The sequence below is a fragment of the Aythya fuligula genome, chromosome 3 (genome assembly GCF_009819795.1).
Source record: "Aythya fuligula isolate bAytFul2 chromosome 3, bAytFul2.pri, whole genome shotgun sequence".
NCBI lineage: Eukaryota > Metazoa > Chordata > Aves > Anseriformes > Anatidae > Aythya > Aythya fuligula.
In genome coordinates, this window is record NC_045561.1 from 74194282 (window position 1) to 74212823 (window position 18542).

Genomic DNA, 18542 nt, shown 5'->3' on the forward strand with positions numbered 1-18542 from the left:
CTATGTCAATTTTGGTATTTTAATTAGTTCATATTTGGTACAAATTTAGGCTATGATTACTAGGCAATTTAAAAATGAATCTGATACTTGTCTTTCCTTATACCACTTTTCTCCATATACATTCCCACTGAGTTCTCTCAGGAGAGCAAGTAAAAGGTTGTGGACTCATCTGAATGCCATGCAGTTATTAGATTCTAATTCATTAATAGATTCTGTGCTAGAGTAAAATTACATATATGTATATCTCCAGACACATAGAAAGCAGCAAATATGACTCATTTAGGATAAGGAAGATTATTTAAGAAAAAAATGGTAGCTTAAAATTATAAGACAAATCAACAACAAAAATAAGGACAATTATAAGCATGTTTTAGTCTTTCTTGTGCAAAATATAATGATTCTAACATCTTTCATTGTACCCACAATGAGGTAGTCTGGACAACTGTACATTAAAATAAACCTCTTCCATTTTTTTTGTAGGTACTTGTCTGTCCCTGTAAAAGCTAACTCAATTTCCTAAGTGAAAATATTTAATAGGTACTTTCCATATCTAAATTTAAGTAAATTATAAAAGCCAGGCATTAAAATTCTCCAGATAATCACTTGCATTTCTAAATGGAGTCAGAGATGGATTTGTTTCTCAGATTGTCTCCAGCTGGCCACAAGCACCAAATATGTCTCTCATTGCAAGAGACTCCATATCCTGTAGGAAAATGTACTGCACTGCATTAAAAATAAATAAATAATCTCTAGATTATCATTAGCATAAATTATCTGCAGTGAAACCATCACAAAGCACTTAAGGCAACCCATAAGTGAACATCATTTTATTTATCTAGTTCTGAGTATAAGAATGAATTATTTCAATCTGAATTATTAATACTAAAATCATGAAGGATCACTGCAGCCCAGAAGGTGCAATGTTTGGTAAAGAACACATCAGCTTTGTTTGGAAGATACTCTATGTGCATACATGTATATACCTAACTGCTCATATATAATATGATGCACTAGAGAGTATGTGCTATGTTTTGAAAGGTTTGCACATGCTAGAGAAAATGTAGCAGCAATGCTCTGTCCAAACAAGCTGGGAATTAAATGGCTCCACTGAGGGAATCAAGTCATTGGTAGCTTGAATCCACACCTTTAGGAACAGGACAAAGCCACCTTCATAATTTTAACTGCTGTCTGACTTGCAGCCCCATGTGAACAGTAGATGTTGGCACACACCTGGCAGCTGTTTAAATCATAACATAGCCTTCTCAGAATATATCCAAGGCAATTTGAATAGTGGGGATGTTAACATCACCCTCCACCTCCCTTCCTCTTACGTTTTTCAGGAGAGGATATTAGTCTTTAGCCCCAAGAACTGTTGGTGTGGTGCAAGGTTGGACTCAGTGATCTTGAAGGTCTCTTCCAACCTAGATGACTCTATGATTCTGTGACTGTTTGAGCATTACAGTTCTTCCCTCCCTTTATAATACACTGAAAACAAATATACACAAAACATCTCATGAAGTTCAAAAGCATGCATAAACATTTGCACCAGTATCCTGCCTCTTACAGTGGACTGGCTGTTATGAGAAAGCTGAAACTTCTAGGGCTAAGTACATGATCTCTTCAGTAGTCCAGTATCTAAGGATTCTCCCAAAAACGAATATTCCAGACCAGAATGCAACAGTGCATTTGGTGTTCAATATATTAAACAAAAACAAACAAACAAACAATCAAAAAATAAAAAATTACTTTGAGCCAAAATAAGAATATATTTCCCACCAAAAAAAAAAAAGAAAGGTATCCAAATAAGTACGATACAGGGTTGGGCTTTTGTTTGCTCTCTGTCTTCAGACTGACAGATCTTGTGCTAAATATTTCACACAGAGAATTGAGTTATTTCAAGCTGTAAGAATGTAACTGATGTGGGTTTGGAGATGCATGAAAAAAACAAAAAAAAGTACTTGAGCACTGGTTTCCCACATCGCAAATGAGGGCTCTTTCTCAGAGCCCAGTGTGGCTGCTGCTTTGGCTGTGTTTCAGAAGAAAGTAGTACCATTGCTTTCACCTTTCCTTTAGTGCCCTATCTGGGAAGCATTTTCAGCCTGACCTGCTGAAAATTCCTTGGTTTGGTTACAGAGCCCAGGAACAGCTTTCCAAGGGAATGTTCTCAGATTCAGGCACCTACTTTCTGTGGAAACTCACCTAACATCTCTATAAATTTTCCCTGTAAAGCACAGCTGAAGCAAAAGATGTAAGTTAATAAATAAATAAATAAATAATCATTAACTGGTTTCTAATTTTCCCTTAAAATGTAGTTTATTGATGGTTTTCTCACCAGTGCCTGTCCTGGTTAATGGGAAAGGAATTTCTCCCTTAACCAGGCTAAAGAGTTCATGAAAATGGCTTGGCAACCTGAAGCCAACCCAGGACCATGCAGAATGCAGGATATGGACCATGCACCCCTAAGCTGCCCCAGAAATCTGTTGTGCAGGTACGACCTAAGAGCACAGGCAGGCTTGACGCCCACTGAAAACCATAGAATCACAGAATTGTTTGGGTTGGAAGGGACCTTAAAGACCATCCATTTCCACCCCCCTGCCATGGGCAGGGACACCTCCCACCAGACCAGGTTGCCCAAAGCCCCATCCAGCCTGGCCTTGAACACCTCCAGGGATGGGGCATCCAAAGCTTCCCTGGGCAGCCTGTGCTAGTGCCTCACCACCCTATGAGTAAAGAATTTCTTCCTAACATTTAATCTAAACTTATCTTTTTTCAGTTTAAAGCCACTACTCCTTGTCCTATCCCTACACTCCCTGACAAAGAGTCCCTCCCCAGCTTTCCTGTAGGCCCCCTTTGGGCACTGGAATGCTGCTATAAGGTCTCCCCGGAGACTTCTCTTCTCCAGGCTGAACGACCCTAACTCCCTCAGCCTGTCTTCATAAGAGAGGTGCACCAGCCATCTGATCATCTTCATGGCCTTCCTCTGGACTTACTCTAAAAGGTCCAAAATGCAGCTAGAGGAGGCACAGCACATCAGCCTTTTGACTGCTTGGTGATGAAAACACTTGTGCAGGATGGAAGAGACCAGGGTTCAGTCTCATCCTCTGAAATCCACAGGAATAAAATCTTCAGATGAAAAATAGAGGAAAACCCCCTTTTTTCCTCTACCCTTTCTTGACCACAAGATAACAAAATCCAAATCTTTTTCTGATCCAATAAGATACCAGCTAAGCATGACTGCTAGAACTGATTCAGGTGGAGTCAGCTTCTTCCCAACACCTCAACACCCACAATGACTGGAATGAGATGAGTGAGTGAGTTTTGACTAGATAAGGTGGGCAGATGAACTGAAACCAACCTCTCTCTTCTGCCACGACAGCTTTATTTCAATAAAAAAACAAATGAGTACAAAAAAAAACTGTTTTATGCATATGGAAGGATAGGAAGATGTAATATGTATTCTAATCAACATATTGTAACATAAAATAGCAAACCATGCTCAGTTCTTCAGAAAAAGCACTTATTCTCATAATGAAGTTCCTGGCAGAGAATTCAAGCTGACGGAGCCCTGCAAAATGACAAGGAAAAACACAGCTAAGGTTTGCCCATGTATTGCTATTTGCCTCAGACATCAACTACAATCCTCTCTTTGCCTCAGAGGTGAGCTGGCTGTCACCCCAGGCTGTAGTACCTTGGATCGCATTCAATCCTAACTCCTCCTGGGCATCAGATAAAGAGACTAGATGTCTACCTCAGGACTCTGGGTTGCTCTGCAAAGGCGACTACTTAAAGGTTTGATGTGCCGCCCAAGCTCTTAATTGGATCCAACCTGTAATTTGTTCCACAATAGGATGACCCAGCAGGGCTTTTTACAGCACAACATGAAAGCAAATGCAGAAAAAGTGACAATGCAGCACTACAAAGTTGTTTTATTGATTGTATAAATTGCCTCATTCAACAGCCTTAGGCTGACTATGAATATTTCAGTGTTGTGCACCTCTTCAGTTTCACATCTAATGTGCTTCTGGAGTAAACAAGTGATGCTTGGGAAAGCCTGCCTCCTTTATAAGCAAAAAGGGTGCCCAAAGAAAGCTCAGCAGCAATCAATTGGAGATTTTAAAGAGAACTGAGGCACAATGGAAGAATCGTATAAAGCACATTTTCAAAATAATTCTGTAATAGGCAACTGGGTTTGTTCTACTGAATTTAAAGGAGGCAAATTTTATCAAAATATAATACCACTAGTTAATTAAAAATATATATATATAAATATCAAAAAATCTGTGTTGTTGAAAGAAAATGAATCTTCACAATTCAGACAGCACTGGTCATTTTGTTATGGTACTACACTGCCCAAACAACCAAGAACTTAACAACAGATTCCAGAAAAGTAGTGGCAAAGTGCTGATGGAGGTTTCAACACATTTCTCTAACACTTTTAATTTAGTGGAATGGTGTTGCATGGATTTGTGAGCCAAATGTCAGCAAGGGCCTCATTCATAGATTGTGAATGAGGATGGGACAAGCAGATGTCCACACTAAAAATGCACTAGAGGAATAGGGTCTTGCCTTGTAAATAGGCAAGACTTGTTTGTTTGTTTGTTTGTTTAAACTGGCTACTTTTTTTTCCTGTTCTTGGTAATAATCTTTATATTACAGGCAGTTAGACTTCTTAGAACCTAGATGTTTACAGGCATTTGCATATTCACCACCAAATCAGACAGGAGTGTACAGGGGACAGAACTACCGGATGGCATGACCTTAAACAAAGTGCAATCTGGACAAAATCACCAGGAATTAAATGTTTTAAACTAACCTCTGATTAAGGCTTGATTTGTGAGAGGCACCGAGAACCCAGCTCATGCATCCTAGTATAGAAACCGTCTCTGGAATGCATAACTAAAAAATTTCTATCTACTCTGCCCACAGAGGGGTTGACGATACCTACACAAAATCTTAGAAATCTGAATTGTGAACATGCTATACAAATGCCAGCTGTTATCATGAGTACATCTGAAGCTGGCTTGACACCACATGAATAGCAAATTATACATTAACACAGAAAATCTTTCTGAAGGAGACAGCCTAAAGGAGTGTTCAATGCTGTCACAAAATGAGACATGCCGGTTTCTTGCCAACCTCAGGTGAAACAATAAAATCTTCGTGGTCCAACAGCTAACCACATCTCAGACTCCAGAACTGGGGAAGCAAATAGAACCAGAACTGACATTAAATGTTAACAGAATTGGGATTCCAAACATTGTGCAGCTTATCCTTTCCATTTTTATCTTAATGTTGAAACATTTTAAAAAGACCTTTTTTTTTTATTATTGACCCACTCAACAAGGATTTCTTTGTTTTGTTTTGGCTTGTTTTTCTCTGTGCTTGTTTGCTTTGTTTTTAATAAAGAATAGGTGAAAGCAATCCCTTTTATTCTTTTTCCCCCCATTTTTCTCCATTTTTTCCCCTAGTCCTACATCATCCTTCTGCTAATTACCAATGATTAGAAAATTGCTGGCCAACTGCCCCTGGCAGGGTAGCAATCAGTTTACTAGCATTGCATGACCTTCACAAGGTAGGGAGGACTGATTGGTGGTTTTAGACAATTAGCAAGGGGCTGGCAGAGCTCACAATTGCTTAAATGCTGAATGTTCCTGAACTGCTGAGGGAAATTACTGGATCAATTAAAGCATGTGACTGGATGTCTGCAAGTAGATATAAAGCTAGTAAACAAGCTTTGGACTGTTAAGGAGCAAAGTTAAAAATTAGTTGAAGGGGAAAAACTAGCAGTTGTTTGTGTTTGTTTGTTTGTTTTTTTTTGTGGTTGTTTTATTTTGAGCTATTGGAATTGATTTGTTTCCAGTGTAGTCTGCTACTAATGTTAGTTAACTACAATTAAAAACTGTTATTAATTTAAGGCAAAAGCATCTGGTAAAGTGTAAGATCTAAAAATGACTTTCCTTCCAAAGTGGCCAACTTTTCTAAAAGGCAAAGAGGTTGTTATTGCTAATGCTATAATTGCAATATTGACAATCGGTGGGCAGCAACTCTTCTCTTTCTTTACGTTCAGCTGTCCCTGTCATGTGGGGCAGAACCTCATCTACGGGCTGGCCTTCCTAGGCGTTCCTGCGCTGATCCTTCTGGTTGTTGGCTATGCTCTGAACAACCAGACTTGGAGACTGGTCACAGGCAAAAGGTCTCCCCTTCAGGCAGAGGGCACGCAGAACCAGCTGCTGCAATGCAAACTGACCTGCTTTGTGCTGTGCAGCATCACCGGGAGGGCACTGGTTGCTCCTGTAACGTGGCTAGCGGTCACCCTGATAAATGGCTCCTACTACGTGTGTGCCATGAGCGAGTATGTCTCTGTATATTATTATGGAGCTAATCCTAATATTACGGCTAGTGACCGCAAAAAGATTCTGGCTGCGTTCCCTTGCAGTCAGTTAGTTCCTCCAGAGCTGAGCCGGGCAAGAGACGAAGTGATTCTCCTACTCCGATACCAGTCACAAGTAAGTAACTCATGTTTCTGCTGTGAGAGATGTTGCCTGCAGATCTAATTTTATCAGTGAGTTAATTCAGCAGGGAAAGTGTGAGGATAAAACAGGATCAATATCTTTTGCCTTGAGTGCCAAATCTGTGTTTTGAAGCCTGCTTTGTTCCAGTAAGAGTAATTAAATTTTCAGTATGTAAGTTATTACTTCTGACTGTCCCATTTGCTACCTGCTACTGGAGGATGCATTCCTGTATGTTGAGAAGTACCTCCAAATAAGACCAATGGAAGTCTGAGAGCCACTGGAGGGCAGGAAGATTCTTGATTTGAACATAAGCAATGTGACTAAAGGACTGAGAGAGCACCACATAAGCCAAATTTAAGTTCTGTGTGTTTTTTTCTTCTTTTAGATCAGACTCAATTCTAGGAGCTTACATGTGAGATAAATACTAGAGGGAATATTAAGTTGTTACTTCAAAGAAAATTGATTTTAAATGGGGTGTAAGATAATTTGGGGGCTTCTCTGTTACATCCTTAACATACCCTACAACAGAACTTCCTTAAACTTGATGGGAATAAATGTATTGCATGGCTGGTTGCAGTGGGCAGGGGACTGGTTATGATGGCTGACAAGGTCTAAACCTAGCAAGCGACTACTGCCATCTCATTCAGGAAAAGCAAATAATGATTGTCTTATGGACTTTTTAACACTCAGAAGTGACCGCTATGGGTATTCTCATCTGTAACAGCTTTTCTTTGTTTGTGGAAGGTGGCTGGCTGGCTTCTGATCGCTGTGGTAGTCATCACCGTCTTCCTGTCTTACTGCTTGGCAAGCTGTTTCTCCCCACTCAGCTTCCTCCACTTCAGATACTGGACCAGCTATGTCCATAATGAGCAGGAGCTCTTTGATGAAGCGACAGACCAGCACTCCAAGCTCTATGCCATACAGCACATAAGGAAGTTTTTTGGCTTTGTCCCAGGGAGTGAAAACGTAGGAGAAATCCGCATCCCATCTCTCAGAGAGTGGCAAGCCATTTCTGGACTGGCCTTCCTGAAACTAGTGGATGAGGAGCATTATGACTACAGCCTCCTCCATGACTGGGCGCTCAAGGGTTCAGTAGACAGGAAATACCTGAAGCTTGATGAAGACCCTGTGACCACCACTTAGCTCTGAGGGTCTGAACCCCACCAACACTTCGTAGAAAAGCAGGAATGTGTCTAGCTCAGCTTCACACCTGAGCTGCTGCAGAACTTTCTGAGACATGATTGGCTCATGAGCTTTATGTAATAATACCTTGTTACTGTAGTCCTTTGGGTGCTTATAGGTATCTCCTGATGGTGTCTAACTCCTGTGAGATGTGATGGTTTACATCCAGATTACCTTGTAGCACTTCTGCAAAAAGGATGAGTTTTATTGGGAAAGAAAGTTATCCCCAAATGCTTTTTCTTCCCACCCATTAGCTATTAATTTAAGTATTTTTATTATTTATTTTTTTTTTAGATTCTGAGCAATTAAATTGTATGAGCCTGATCCATTCTGTGCAAAGTAAAAGTATATACCCAGCTTTGTCTTACTGACCCCTAGCAGAAATGCCTTATTTTCCCCTTCCACTTCTTTCTTATATTATGTGAATTAAATTTACTGAGCTAACCACAAATTAAATCTGTCGATATAGCAGTACAGAAGAAACATAAGGAAACTTCAGCAACAAAAGCTAAATCTAGATATACTGATAAGAGAACTTTGAGTTCTGCTTAAAAAAAAAAAAAAAAAAAAGATAAAATGCTCACTAAGATGCACTGGATGGAGGGGTTCAGCATGTAGCAGCTCTTTTTTTTTTTTCTTTTTAAAAAAGACACTATATGTGAAATAGAAATAGCAGAGTCAATCTCACTTTCCTTTTGCATGTACTACAGAAACTGTCAGCTTCCACCTGTGTGCCAGCCTACTACACAAATAGCAAATCAGGATGGGAAAATCTCACTCTAGAGTAAGGTTGGGGGGGGGGAATACAATTTGGTCATTCTACTGTGCCCATAAGTATTACTGTGGTTAAAAGCTATTGTTTTTTTTTTTTTTTTTTTAATGAAAAAAAAAAAAAGATTTAATGAAGTTTTTATCTTAATTCTGCATGTTACGATGTGATGTTACTAACTGATATGTCTCCTTTAGCTCCCTGTGCACGTGCTTCGGGCTAGAAGCACGGACAAATGGACAACACAGGTTTTTCCTAATGCTTCCTGTATTGCCTTGCTGCCAGCAGGGTGTGCTACAAAGCCACATACTAGATCACAGGATGCTATCTGCTGTTTGGGGGGGGGCGGGAGACAAGTTTTCAGTTGGAGAAATACAGTTATTTAGCACTTCCTATCATGAAATGCAGGAGCCAAGAGTATGTTAAAAAGCAGGCCTTGGTAAGTGTGCATAGTCTTCCTTTAAGAGTTAAAATCCTAAAAGCAAGCACTTCTGGGCATGCAAGAGATGTATATGCTGAATAGCTGGAATAATGCATATTTTACATCACTAAACAAATTCTTATGAATTCACAAGTATGTATTTCACTTGAATCCTAAACTTTCTGGTAATCGTACTCTATGGTTTGTATGACAAGCTTGGAAGCCAAGTATCTGCTAGTGAGCACAATTGCTAATTTCACTTCAAATTCTTTGGGTTTCTTGGTGTGGTTTTAACTATGTGCAGTCTGTGAACCATGCAATCGATTCGTGTATCTTAAAGTTTCTGCGAAATCCTATGTTGTCTTCAGAGTTAAAATGAAGGGGGGGGGGGGGGGGGGGGGGGAGCTGCTACCTTTATTTTGTGTATTTTTGTACTTTATCCCTTGTTTTACGGTGCTGCTATGAAATGATACGGGATTTGTAGATAAGTGAAAGTGAGCCGTCAGCCTTTTACTTGTGGGAGTGTAACTTTTAAGTGACCCTTCGTGTTTCCCAGCTACTGTTTTAAACTAAAGTGTAAAAATAAAATAAAAATACGGGGTCACACTTCTGAAGGAGGAGCTTTATGTGTCGTGGTGATGTCAGCCTGCCCCTACACCGCTCGAGCATGGCCCTGTCGGGCTATGCAGCCCTGCAGGCAGCCTGCAGCTGCGGGGGACCCCAGCACAGAACACGGGCATGCAGGTTAGCGTTAATTGCGCTAATTAGCCTCCCTGATGAAGGGAACATCCCCCAAAAGCCCAAAGCCATCCACGGCCGATCGGGGCGGCGCCAGGCCTGCCTAGCCGCTGTGCGGCGCGGGGCGGCGCAGCGCAGGCGCCTTGCGGGGGGCGGGCGGCCGGCGGCGGGCGATGACCGACTACAGCGAGGAGCAGCGCAACGAGGTGGAGGCCCTGCAGTCCATCTACCCCGACTCCTTCACCGGTGAGCGCCGCCCCCCGCGCCTCAGCCACGGCCCGACCCGCGGCCGGCCCCGAGCCGCCGCTGCGGAGCTCGCGGTATCGCTGCCGGCTCCTTCTGTGAGGGCCTCGGGTGCGGGAGTGGGCGCCGGGGAGTCGCTGAGGGTTTGCTGCGTGCTCGCCATCAGCCCTGCCCTGCCCTGCCTCGCTTCGTGAGGGCGGCTGCCGGCAGCGCTTCTCTATGGAGTTCGCCTGAAAAATCTGCTTCTGTTCTCCGCGGTTATCTGCTAAAGCTGTGTGAGGCGGTCTCTGGTTGCTGAGGGTGCTGAGTCAGTTGTTGTGATGTTATTTTCATATCCTGGCCCTTCTTGCTTCTGTGCTCTCAAGTAATGCGCTTGTACCCAAAGGAGGAAGGATTATGAAAAGATTGTGATAGCGATATGTAAACAGATAGGTAAAATTCAGTCAACAAATCGTGTCTACTAGATCATTTATAGGTTATATCCGTGATCCAGACTAAGCCCTGTTCAAGAATTTGGTCTGCAACTCACGCTTGAGTGATGGGGTGAAGCCGTCTAGTCCTTGACAGTAGGTTATAGAGCTTGCTCCCATTATTTATTTATTTTTGTCTACTTAAAACTGCTTGTTGTCTGTCTTCTAGCAGCCTCCTTCCCAGCTGGGCGCTAAAAGTGACCATACTTTGCTTTTGGAGGTGAACTTGACTGCTCACAGATTTAATTTTTGGTATTGACTGTTTAAAGCTCCTCCTTTTAGGCTACTTCCAGACCTATGCTCTTGAAGGAACGTGTATCTTTTTGTGTACCATTGTGTATCATTGTGTATCTTTTTGTTTTAAGAAACATTTGTTACTTTAAGCTGTTCTAAATACAGTAGAAGGAACAGATACGCTGTAAAGTCTAGGGCCACCAATGCCCTGGATACCTACCATACATACCTAGCACAATACAGCAGACTAGTTTTGGGATCTTTCTGCACACACTTGTTGCTCTGTCACGAGTCATTTAGTGGTAGGTAGATCTGCACTCTTTCTTTTCATGGAGAAACCTTTTGGTATTGTTGATGTAATGTGCTGTCAGTCAAAGAGCGCTTCAGACTATCCTAAGGAAAACAGTTGTTAACTGAAAAGAGCTTCTTAATAGGTTGAAAAGGCTCTGAATGCTGTAACCAGGTGCTTCTATGCCTCATTAGTCCTAGAGAAATTCAATTTCAGCGATGTGAAGTAGTTGTCTAATTTATGGTATCTTTCTTTTTTTACCACTCTTTTTTAACAGTATTGTCAGAAAAGCCAACGACTTTCACAATCACTGTGACGTCTGAAGCAGGTGAAAATGATGAAAGTAAGTTGATCACATCTTACAAAATAATAGTCTCCCCTCCTATATTATTAACATACAAGTTTACAACCATGTTTCAGTTTTAGTGTATATAACTACTTTCAACTTATGCTTCCATATACCTGGCTGCTCTTTTCCAAAGTCTACTTCCACTTTAAGTATCTTACATTTATTAAGCTACTGTAGAAAACCTCTTCCAGGGGTTGGGTAAAAATAAATGTCTTTCTCTCTAGACTGTAAAGTTGTGGAGATCAAACGAGAAGTTTTTCATTCACATGGCGTTAGAAACCTAATGCCTGAACTGTCCGTACTGGCCCCAGAACAGCTGTTCTGTCCCATGCTCATTCATTTCAGGGTAGCTTATGATTGTTGCTGTAAAGTGTTGATTTAGTTATTGTTGTGGAGCAGTTTCTGGAAGCTGAAATAACTATTTAGGGTTATTAAACTGTACTTAGGATAGCCTCAACAATGCATTACGATTGATTTGCTGGATTGGTTCCTTTCCACGAAGGTCAGAGCCATGGCTTACCCAGAGGAAGATATGTGTGAAAGACGGAATAGGGTTGTCATGTTTAAGATGGAAGAAAAACATTCTCAACTACTGTAAAGTAAGGCACTGCGTGTGCAGAAAGCTCTTAAACTTTATCATCCTGTGAAGTGTCTGTCCAAAATTCTTCTTACAGAAGGGCTGACTGTAGTTATTGTGGTCTTAGTATGTTGCTGCTGGGGCATCTGGTGCCCTTCTGGTATGGAAAGGCTTTGTGGTGCTCCAAAATACTCCGGCACATCCAAGAATGCTTTATCTCTCAGGATGGTAGGTGCATGAATTTGAAATTTCTGGTATCAGCACAAGTGTTCTCAGCTGAGCTCTGCAAGTGTCTTTGGGTGAACTTTGGGTGTTCTGGCAGGATGCACGAAAGGAAGGAACTTGATTCTTTGTTGGCCTTGTTGCCTTGTTAACCTAGCTCTGGGTGGCATCAGGTTGAGTGTGTGATTGTTAGGAAGCTCTTTTGGCTTATTAACATCTTTTGGATACTTGTGTTCTTGTGATAGTATGCATGTGGAACCCTGTTTCCTGATGCAGTGGTTGATACTCCAACCAGGTATCCAGCCCTTAGTGGGCTGAGGTTTTGTCTAAATCTGTTTGTTACGACTCAGCCTTGTTTTCTCCAGCAGTGAGTGGGATGTAGGGGAAAAGAGGTTACTATGTCCACTCTTGCACGGAAAGTTTTTGAGTCTTCTTAAAGTCCTTTCAGGCATGAATTTCCTGGATTAGTTTCTATAAGGGTAAATTTCACAGTCTTCATTTCTCACCACTCTTGCCTTATATTTAAATCTTTTTATATAGTTTTAATATCTGTGTAAGATGGCTGTTCCTTTAAGAAAAGATTGTTTTCCTACTGTGAAATCTTTAGGCTACTGATGCAACAGAAGAACATACGATTAGAGTTACATAAAGTAGTCACTATAAGAATTGCATTTTTTTGTCTTGTAGCTGTCCAAACAACACTTAAATTTACCTATAGAGAAAAATATCCTGATGAAACTCCACTGTATGAAATTGTCTCCCAGGAGAATCTTGAAGATAATGATGTCACAGACATAATAAAACTGTTAGAACAACAGGTAAGGAAAATGGAATACCTCGATTGATCTTGATATCACTTTCTTGATATCACTTCTCATTTTAGCCAGAATTTATCCCTCAAGTCAGTTGTTCTCTGAGCGGATGGCCTACTGATGAAATATATTCCATACTGTAAGGACTGACTTTGAACTTGGAATTTGGTAAATAACACTAGTGAGGTAAATGACATTACAGAGGTAAAATATAGGGCTAATTCAGTGTGCACAGATGAAATGGAAGTGTGCAATGAAATTGCACTATAGGCTATAAGCCCTATAGGCTATAGGGCTTTCCCTCTTGGCATTTCTGTCTTACAGTGAATTCATGTAACTGTGTATGTATGGTAATTTTGGAAATAAGCCACTTCTATTTTATTTGGAAAGATTAAAAAAAAAATACTTTTGCCTTAATTCTTTTCAATAACATAATTATTTTGGGGTAGACAAGATACTCTTCAATCCTTGGCATTAGAGAGAGTACATTGTGAAGGTATGAGGAGGAAACACTTTTCTGTTTTTGATTCAGTAATTCTTGTCAAGTCGTGTCTGCCTTACAGATACATGCATTAAGCTACAGAAGGTATGAGGTTCTCCTTCTGTTTGAGATTGCCTTCTTTGTGTTGTAGGCAGAAGAAAATTTAGGAATGGTAATGATCTTCACTCTAGTCTCTGCAGTACAGGAGAAATTAAATGAAATAGTGGATCAAATAAAAACACGAAGAGAAGAGGAGAAGAAACAGAAAGAAAGAGAAGCAGAAGAAGAAGAGAAAGTATGTAAAACACTGTTTCTAACAAAAAAATTATTAAAGATTTTCCTTTTTTTTTTTGTTTGCCTTTTTTATGCATGGGTTTGATGCAGGAACAGCTGTGGGCTAGATGTTCCTCTCAATGCAGCTCAAAGTTGATGTAATTAAAACTTACAGACTAGAACATACTTGAGTGATTTTCCCCATCCAACCATTTTCTGAAGCAGTCTTTCCAGAGGTGTTTTGCACATTCACAGTCACCTCTAGCATTACTTCTTAAGGCTGGAGCGTGGATTTTTCCCTAAAAACAAAAGACACTGTATCCAGTTTCTTGTTTGAAGAGGCAAGAGGGAGTAGGTAATAAAATAAAAAAAAAAATAAATAAAAAGGATAGTATGTGCTGTGCTGCACACAGGCTGCTCTTGGTCTAAGGAGGTGTCTCATCCTTGGTAGACAGAGCAGGTAGAGTGGAAGCAGTGGGACCAGTCTTCAGGACATGGTTTATCCTCCCTACACGTTTTTTAGCAACTACTGTGAAATAGTTCTCCATCCATGGGATGTGCTGGAGTAACTACTTAAGTCTTCACTTACTTCTGTAGCTAGAGGGAAATGGAACTTGGAAGGTTCAGTATTTCTGAAAATGGCAGGAAAAAAACCACAAAGCAGCCCTTTTTCTCTGTTAACAAGAGAGAAGAGTATTTTTTAATAGAAAGATTCCAAAAATATAAAAATATTATTTTATGTAAAATATAAAATATTATTTATATTTTATATAATAAAATACAAAAATATAAAACTCCAAAAATATAAGAAGAAATTTATATTTCTATAGAAAATTCCAGTCCAGATTGCACGTAAGAGATTATAAGAAGTGCTGCCTATTTAAGGACAACCTCTATAAGTGATATTTTGCTAACCATTACACTCACTTTAGGTCAAAAATAGTATTTAGGATTTTTCCATAATAATTGCTACCTCCGTGCAGCACTCTGAAGGGTGAGTTCCGTGATGCAAAATAAAATAAAATGAAAAAACAGTAAGAATGTGTTTGCATATGCTTGGGTTTAGGATTACTTTATCAGAATGTTTTACAGCAAGCAGATGTGTCTGGGATGCTGTAATTTAAATAAGGAAGAGAATGCTTATCTTTACTCCTAGCTGTGCTAGGTGATGGTATTTGCGGATTTATTTTCTGCTCTTTTTTTTTTTTTTTTTTTAGCAACGTTTTCATGGCACTCCTGTTACAATTGAGAATTTCCTAAACTGGAAAGCAAAGTTTGATGCAGAACTCCTAGAAATAAAAAGGAAAAAAATGAAAGAAGATGAACAAGCAGGCAAAAATAAATTAAGCGGTATGATATAAAACTGGTTCTGAAGCTTTTGCAATATTATCAGAATATCATGACGAGCCTTAAAAGTAATCTTAACACTTAAAGACAATAGTAATAACTAAACTTTTAAAATAGTATTAAATTATTGTTCTTCATGTTTCGTGAAGTCTTTTTGTGTGTTGTATTGGGTTAAATACAGCTTAAACACAGTTCAAGATTTCTGCTGAAGTCATTAAGGTTCCCAAACCACATTTAAGCTTCTTTGGTTTTATGCCAGATGGTATACCACTTTGAGCATTGTTCTGGCAGAAATAGTTGGGTATTGTTAAACAACAGAAAGGCTCTACATCAGACAGTTTACTGATTTGGCCTCTTCTTCCCCTACCTCCCAACTAGAAAGGCTTTACTTTGTATGATGTGATGTTTTCTTCACAGATGTAGAAGCTGGTGACTGATGTACAGATCCATCTTGTTTTTCCTTTATGCCCTATCCATCTGAAAAGATGGAAAAAGCATCTTATCTCCAGTTCCCACAGAGGTTTTCTTGTGGAATGCAAGATGAGGACCGATGCAGGAAGGACAGAGCATAGGCTTTTATTTCACAATTCTGCTTGGTTATATTTATTTATTTATTTATTTTTAACTTATAGGGAAACAGCTGTTTGAAATGGATCACAACCTTGACACATCTGACATCCAGTTCTTGGAGGAAGGTAAATTTCTGTTTGTTTCCACCACTGAAAGACAGTGGCTCAATTTTTTTTTTTTTCTATTAGCCAGCCTTCTTGACCCCATTTCAGTCACACATCTCAAAGTTCTATGTTCTTTTCCCTGAACTTCAACACCAATAATGAACATCTTGTATATCAAATTAAATGTTACTTTTCTCTGTGCAACGCATTTCTTCTTTGTGCTTTTGTGTAGGTTTGTCTATTATCTTACTGAAAATAATGTTCTGGTGCCAGCTGAACATTTTGTAAGACTATGCCCAAAGACATAAAACTTGCAAGTCTGTTGAAGATGAATCAACTCACAGTCACATACCATCTATTTCATTTGCTGTACCTCCTTTTAGTGTTCTAGTTTAAAAGACTGATCTTGAGTTAGGGCAATCCTGTAATGTAACTGCATTATCTCTTGGCATTGAAAAGAAACACCCAGGCAGAAGAGTCTAGTTTTATGTGAATGTAACAACTTAATAATAATAAAAAAAAGTTGTACATGAATGTCATTGAATATAAACTTGAAATGGCAGTCATAGAGGATTTGTTTCTTCTTTTTTGAGGGCATAATTTAACCTTGCCTTCCTCCCAAAATGCTTAAAGTGAAGTTGGGTTATTGACACAACATTTTACTGTCTCAAAGGAGGAACAGATTTCACCTCTGTATTTGGGCTCTATGCCTAAATGAGTTGGATTAATGTGTTAACTTTTAATCATTTCAGACGAAAATATAAAAGCATGTAAAGCTTCAGCTTTCTTTTATAACTTAAATCTAAAAAATTATGTTATATATTACTGACTGTCTAAAGTAGTTGTCTGCCTTTCAAATTTGCTTGCTGAGAAAATACTTTTTAAAGAATAATTCTGTATGTTCTGATGTTCCTTATTGTGTGTATTTTTATAGATATATGGGAATTTCTGGGAAAATTATCTTAAGAATACATGGGAATATTCATTTTATTTTTGTACGTATAATTAGTAATAATTACTAATGGTAATAATTAGTAATAGGAAGGATTATATGGAAAATGGTTTCATAAGAATTAAGCAATACAAACCGAACGTAGTTTACTCAAGAAGGTTTAAAAACAACATTAGAATTCAAGCAAGACTGAGGAGACTTAGAACTTAAGACTGAGTATATAAGAGAAAGAGGATTAAAATACACAAAATAACAAACAGCAAATGTTCAGTGCCGTTCTTTTCAAAGAATGAATGTACAGAGAATGAATATACAAGCATTGTGTATTTTGTTGTTCAGGTACTGTTTTCTTCTTGCATAAAAATAAATTATTTTTCTGTTCTTTGCAGCTGGAAACAGTGTGGAGGTTGATGAATCTTTATTCCAAGAAATGGATGATTTAGAGTTGGAGGATGAAGAGGATGACCCTGACTACAACCCTGTTAATTTAGATAGCGATTAGATATTTTTTTGTACTGGCTCTGTCATCAGCATGGACTTATGTAAGGAGAGATAAGCAGGCAGAAAAGCCACAGCATCTGTGGTTGTAGTAGTGTGTATTGGTTTTATTTTTTTAAAGAAAAAATATTTTAAATCCAGGAGAACAGTCTTCTGATGACTTTCATTATAAATAAATTGACTTTAATATTTCAAATGAAAAATTTGAGGCATATTGTTCTGTCTGAAAATACTCTATTTTCTCTTTTTTTTTTTTTTCCTTTCCACTTCTGTGAGTGTTCTGTGAAGAGACGTGACAAGAAGCAAAACATAAAGATGTCATAGCAGTCACTAAACACATCTACATGCAAAAGCCGAGCAGCTGTTCTGCTATCTTCCACCTAGGATATGCACGGGCAAGTTTAGTGAATAAAAGGGATCACATACTATGCAGGTTTTTTTTTTCTTTGAAATTTTATTACACGCATTGCAAGTAGTGGTCAGTTCTGTTCTGATGTCCCAATTTACTAGCTGAACAGCTGCAGATTGGCAGCACTAGTCAACTTCTAATAAGGCATAGCCATATCCATTTTACTAAAGTAAAATCTTTTGCCATGGTTCAGGATAATAGTTTCAAAATGACTAGTTCAACTTTGTAGAAAAATAAATAAAATAAATAAAATAAAATAAAAAATAAAGAAAAATAAATCTGAGTCATACAGTCCTCTTAAAAAAATGTTTGATTTGTTTAGAAAAGGCTTTATAAAGCCCTTTTTTTTGTGCATTAACAAACATCCATGCTTCTCCCTTCCCCCCCCCCAAAAAAAAAAAAAAAGAATGTTTGTGAAAACAAACATTGTGAAAACACTATCAACAGAATACATTAACGGTATTTACAGAGTGCATGTAAGTTTGAATGTAACAAGAGTTGGTTTAGAAGCGTATTGTTGGCAGCCAGTAAAAGTCTTGACATACAGTAAAGGTGCATATCGACTAGTGGATGGGATGTTACACGGTCAACCATTCAGATGAGTTGCTTATGGAGCTACTAGCTTGATGGTAGACTCCTTCCCCCTTTGCATCTTCAAAAAAAAAAATACTACAAGAAGTGTGATATTCAAATAGGCTGTGGTTGAGACTGCGTCAGCTAGAAGGATGGTATGGAAGGTTTCAAGAAACTGATCTCCGAACAGAGAACCACCATGCACCTTGATTAGAAACTTCTGGATTTTAAAACACGTCTGGTAGATTGCCTTAGCTGCTCCAGCTTCAACCTTTGAAAAGAGGATTGCACTAAAGTGTCAGTGCTTAGAGGAGTAAAGAAATTTTGAACTTTAAGGTTTAGAAATTCCGTATGCAAGATGAGAGATTTCATTCCAGAAATAATTTAATGATATATAAGATTACCTGCTCGTGCCACTTGAGAACATCTGTTTAGGATGATCTGATATAACATGTTCCAGTAGTCATGTCTTTTTCTATTCAAGATGAATAAACAAGCATTTCTAATAGACAGAAAT

General features: G+C 39.0%; 2 protein-coding genes across 2 annotated transcripts; both read left to right on the plus strand.

Annotated features, from left to right (window-relative positions):
* Positions 1-5915: 5915 nt before the first annotated feature.
* Positions 5916-8242, plus strand: CALHM4 (calcium homeostasis modulator family member 4). The gene is made up of 2 exons (XM_032185270.1): positions 5916-6506; positions 7257-8242. The coding sequence occupies exons 1-2, from the start codon at positions 5949-5951 to the stop codon at positions 7653-7655; spliced, it is 957 nt and encodes a 318-aa protein (XP_032041161.1). The 5' UTR covers positions 5916-5948; the 3' UTR covers positions 7656-8242.
* A 1510-nt stretch (positions 8243-9752) lies between these two features.
* Positions 9753-17726, plus strand: RWDD1 (RWD domain containing 1). Its single transcript, XM_032185277.1, has 7 exons — positions 9753-9868; positions 11136-11201; positions 12694-12824; positions 13451-13594; positions 14790-14922; positions 15552-15614; positions 16935-17726. The coding sequence occupies exons 1-7, from the start codon at positions 9796-9798 to the stop codon at positions 17045-17047; spliced, it is 723 nt and encodes a 240-aa protein (XP_032041168.1). The 5' UTR covers positions 9753-9795; the 3' UTR covers positions 17048-17726.
* The last annotated feature ends 816 nt before the right edge of the window (positions 17727-18542 follow it).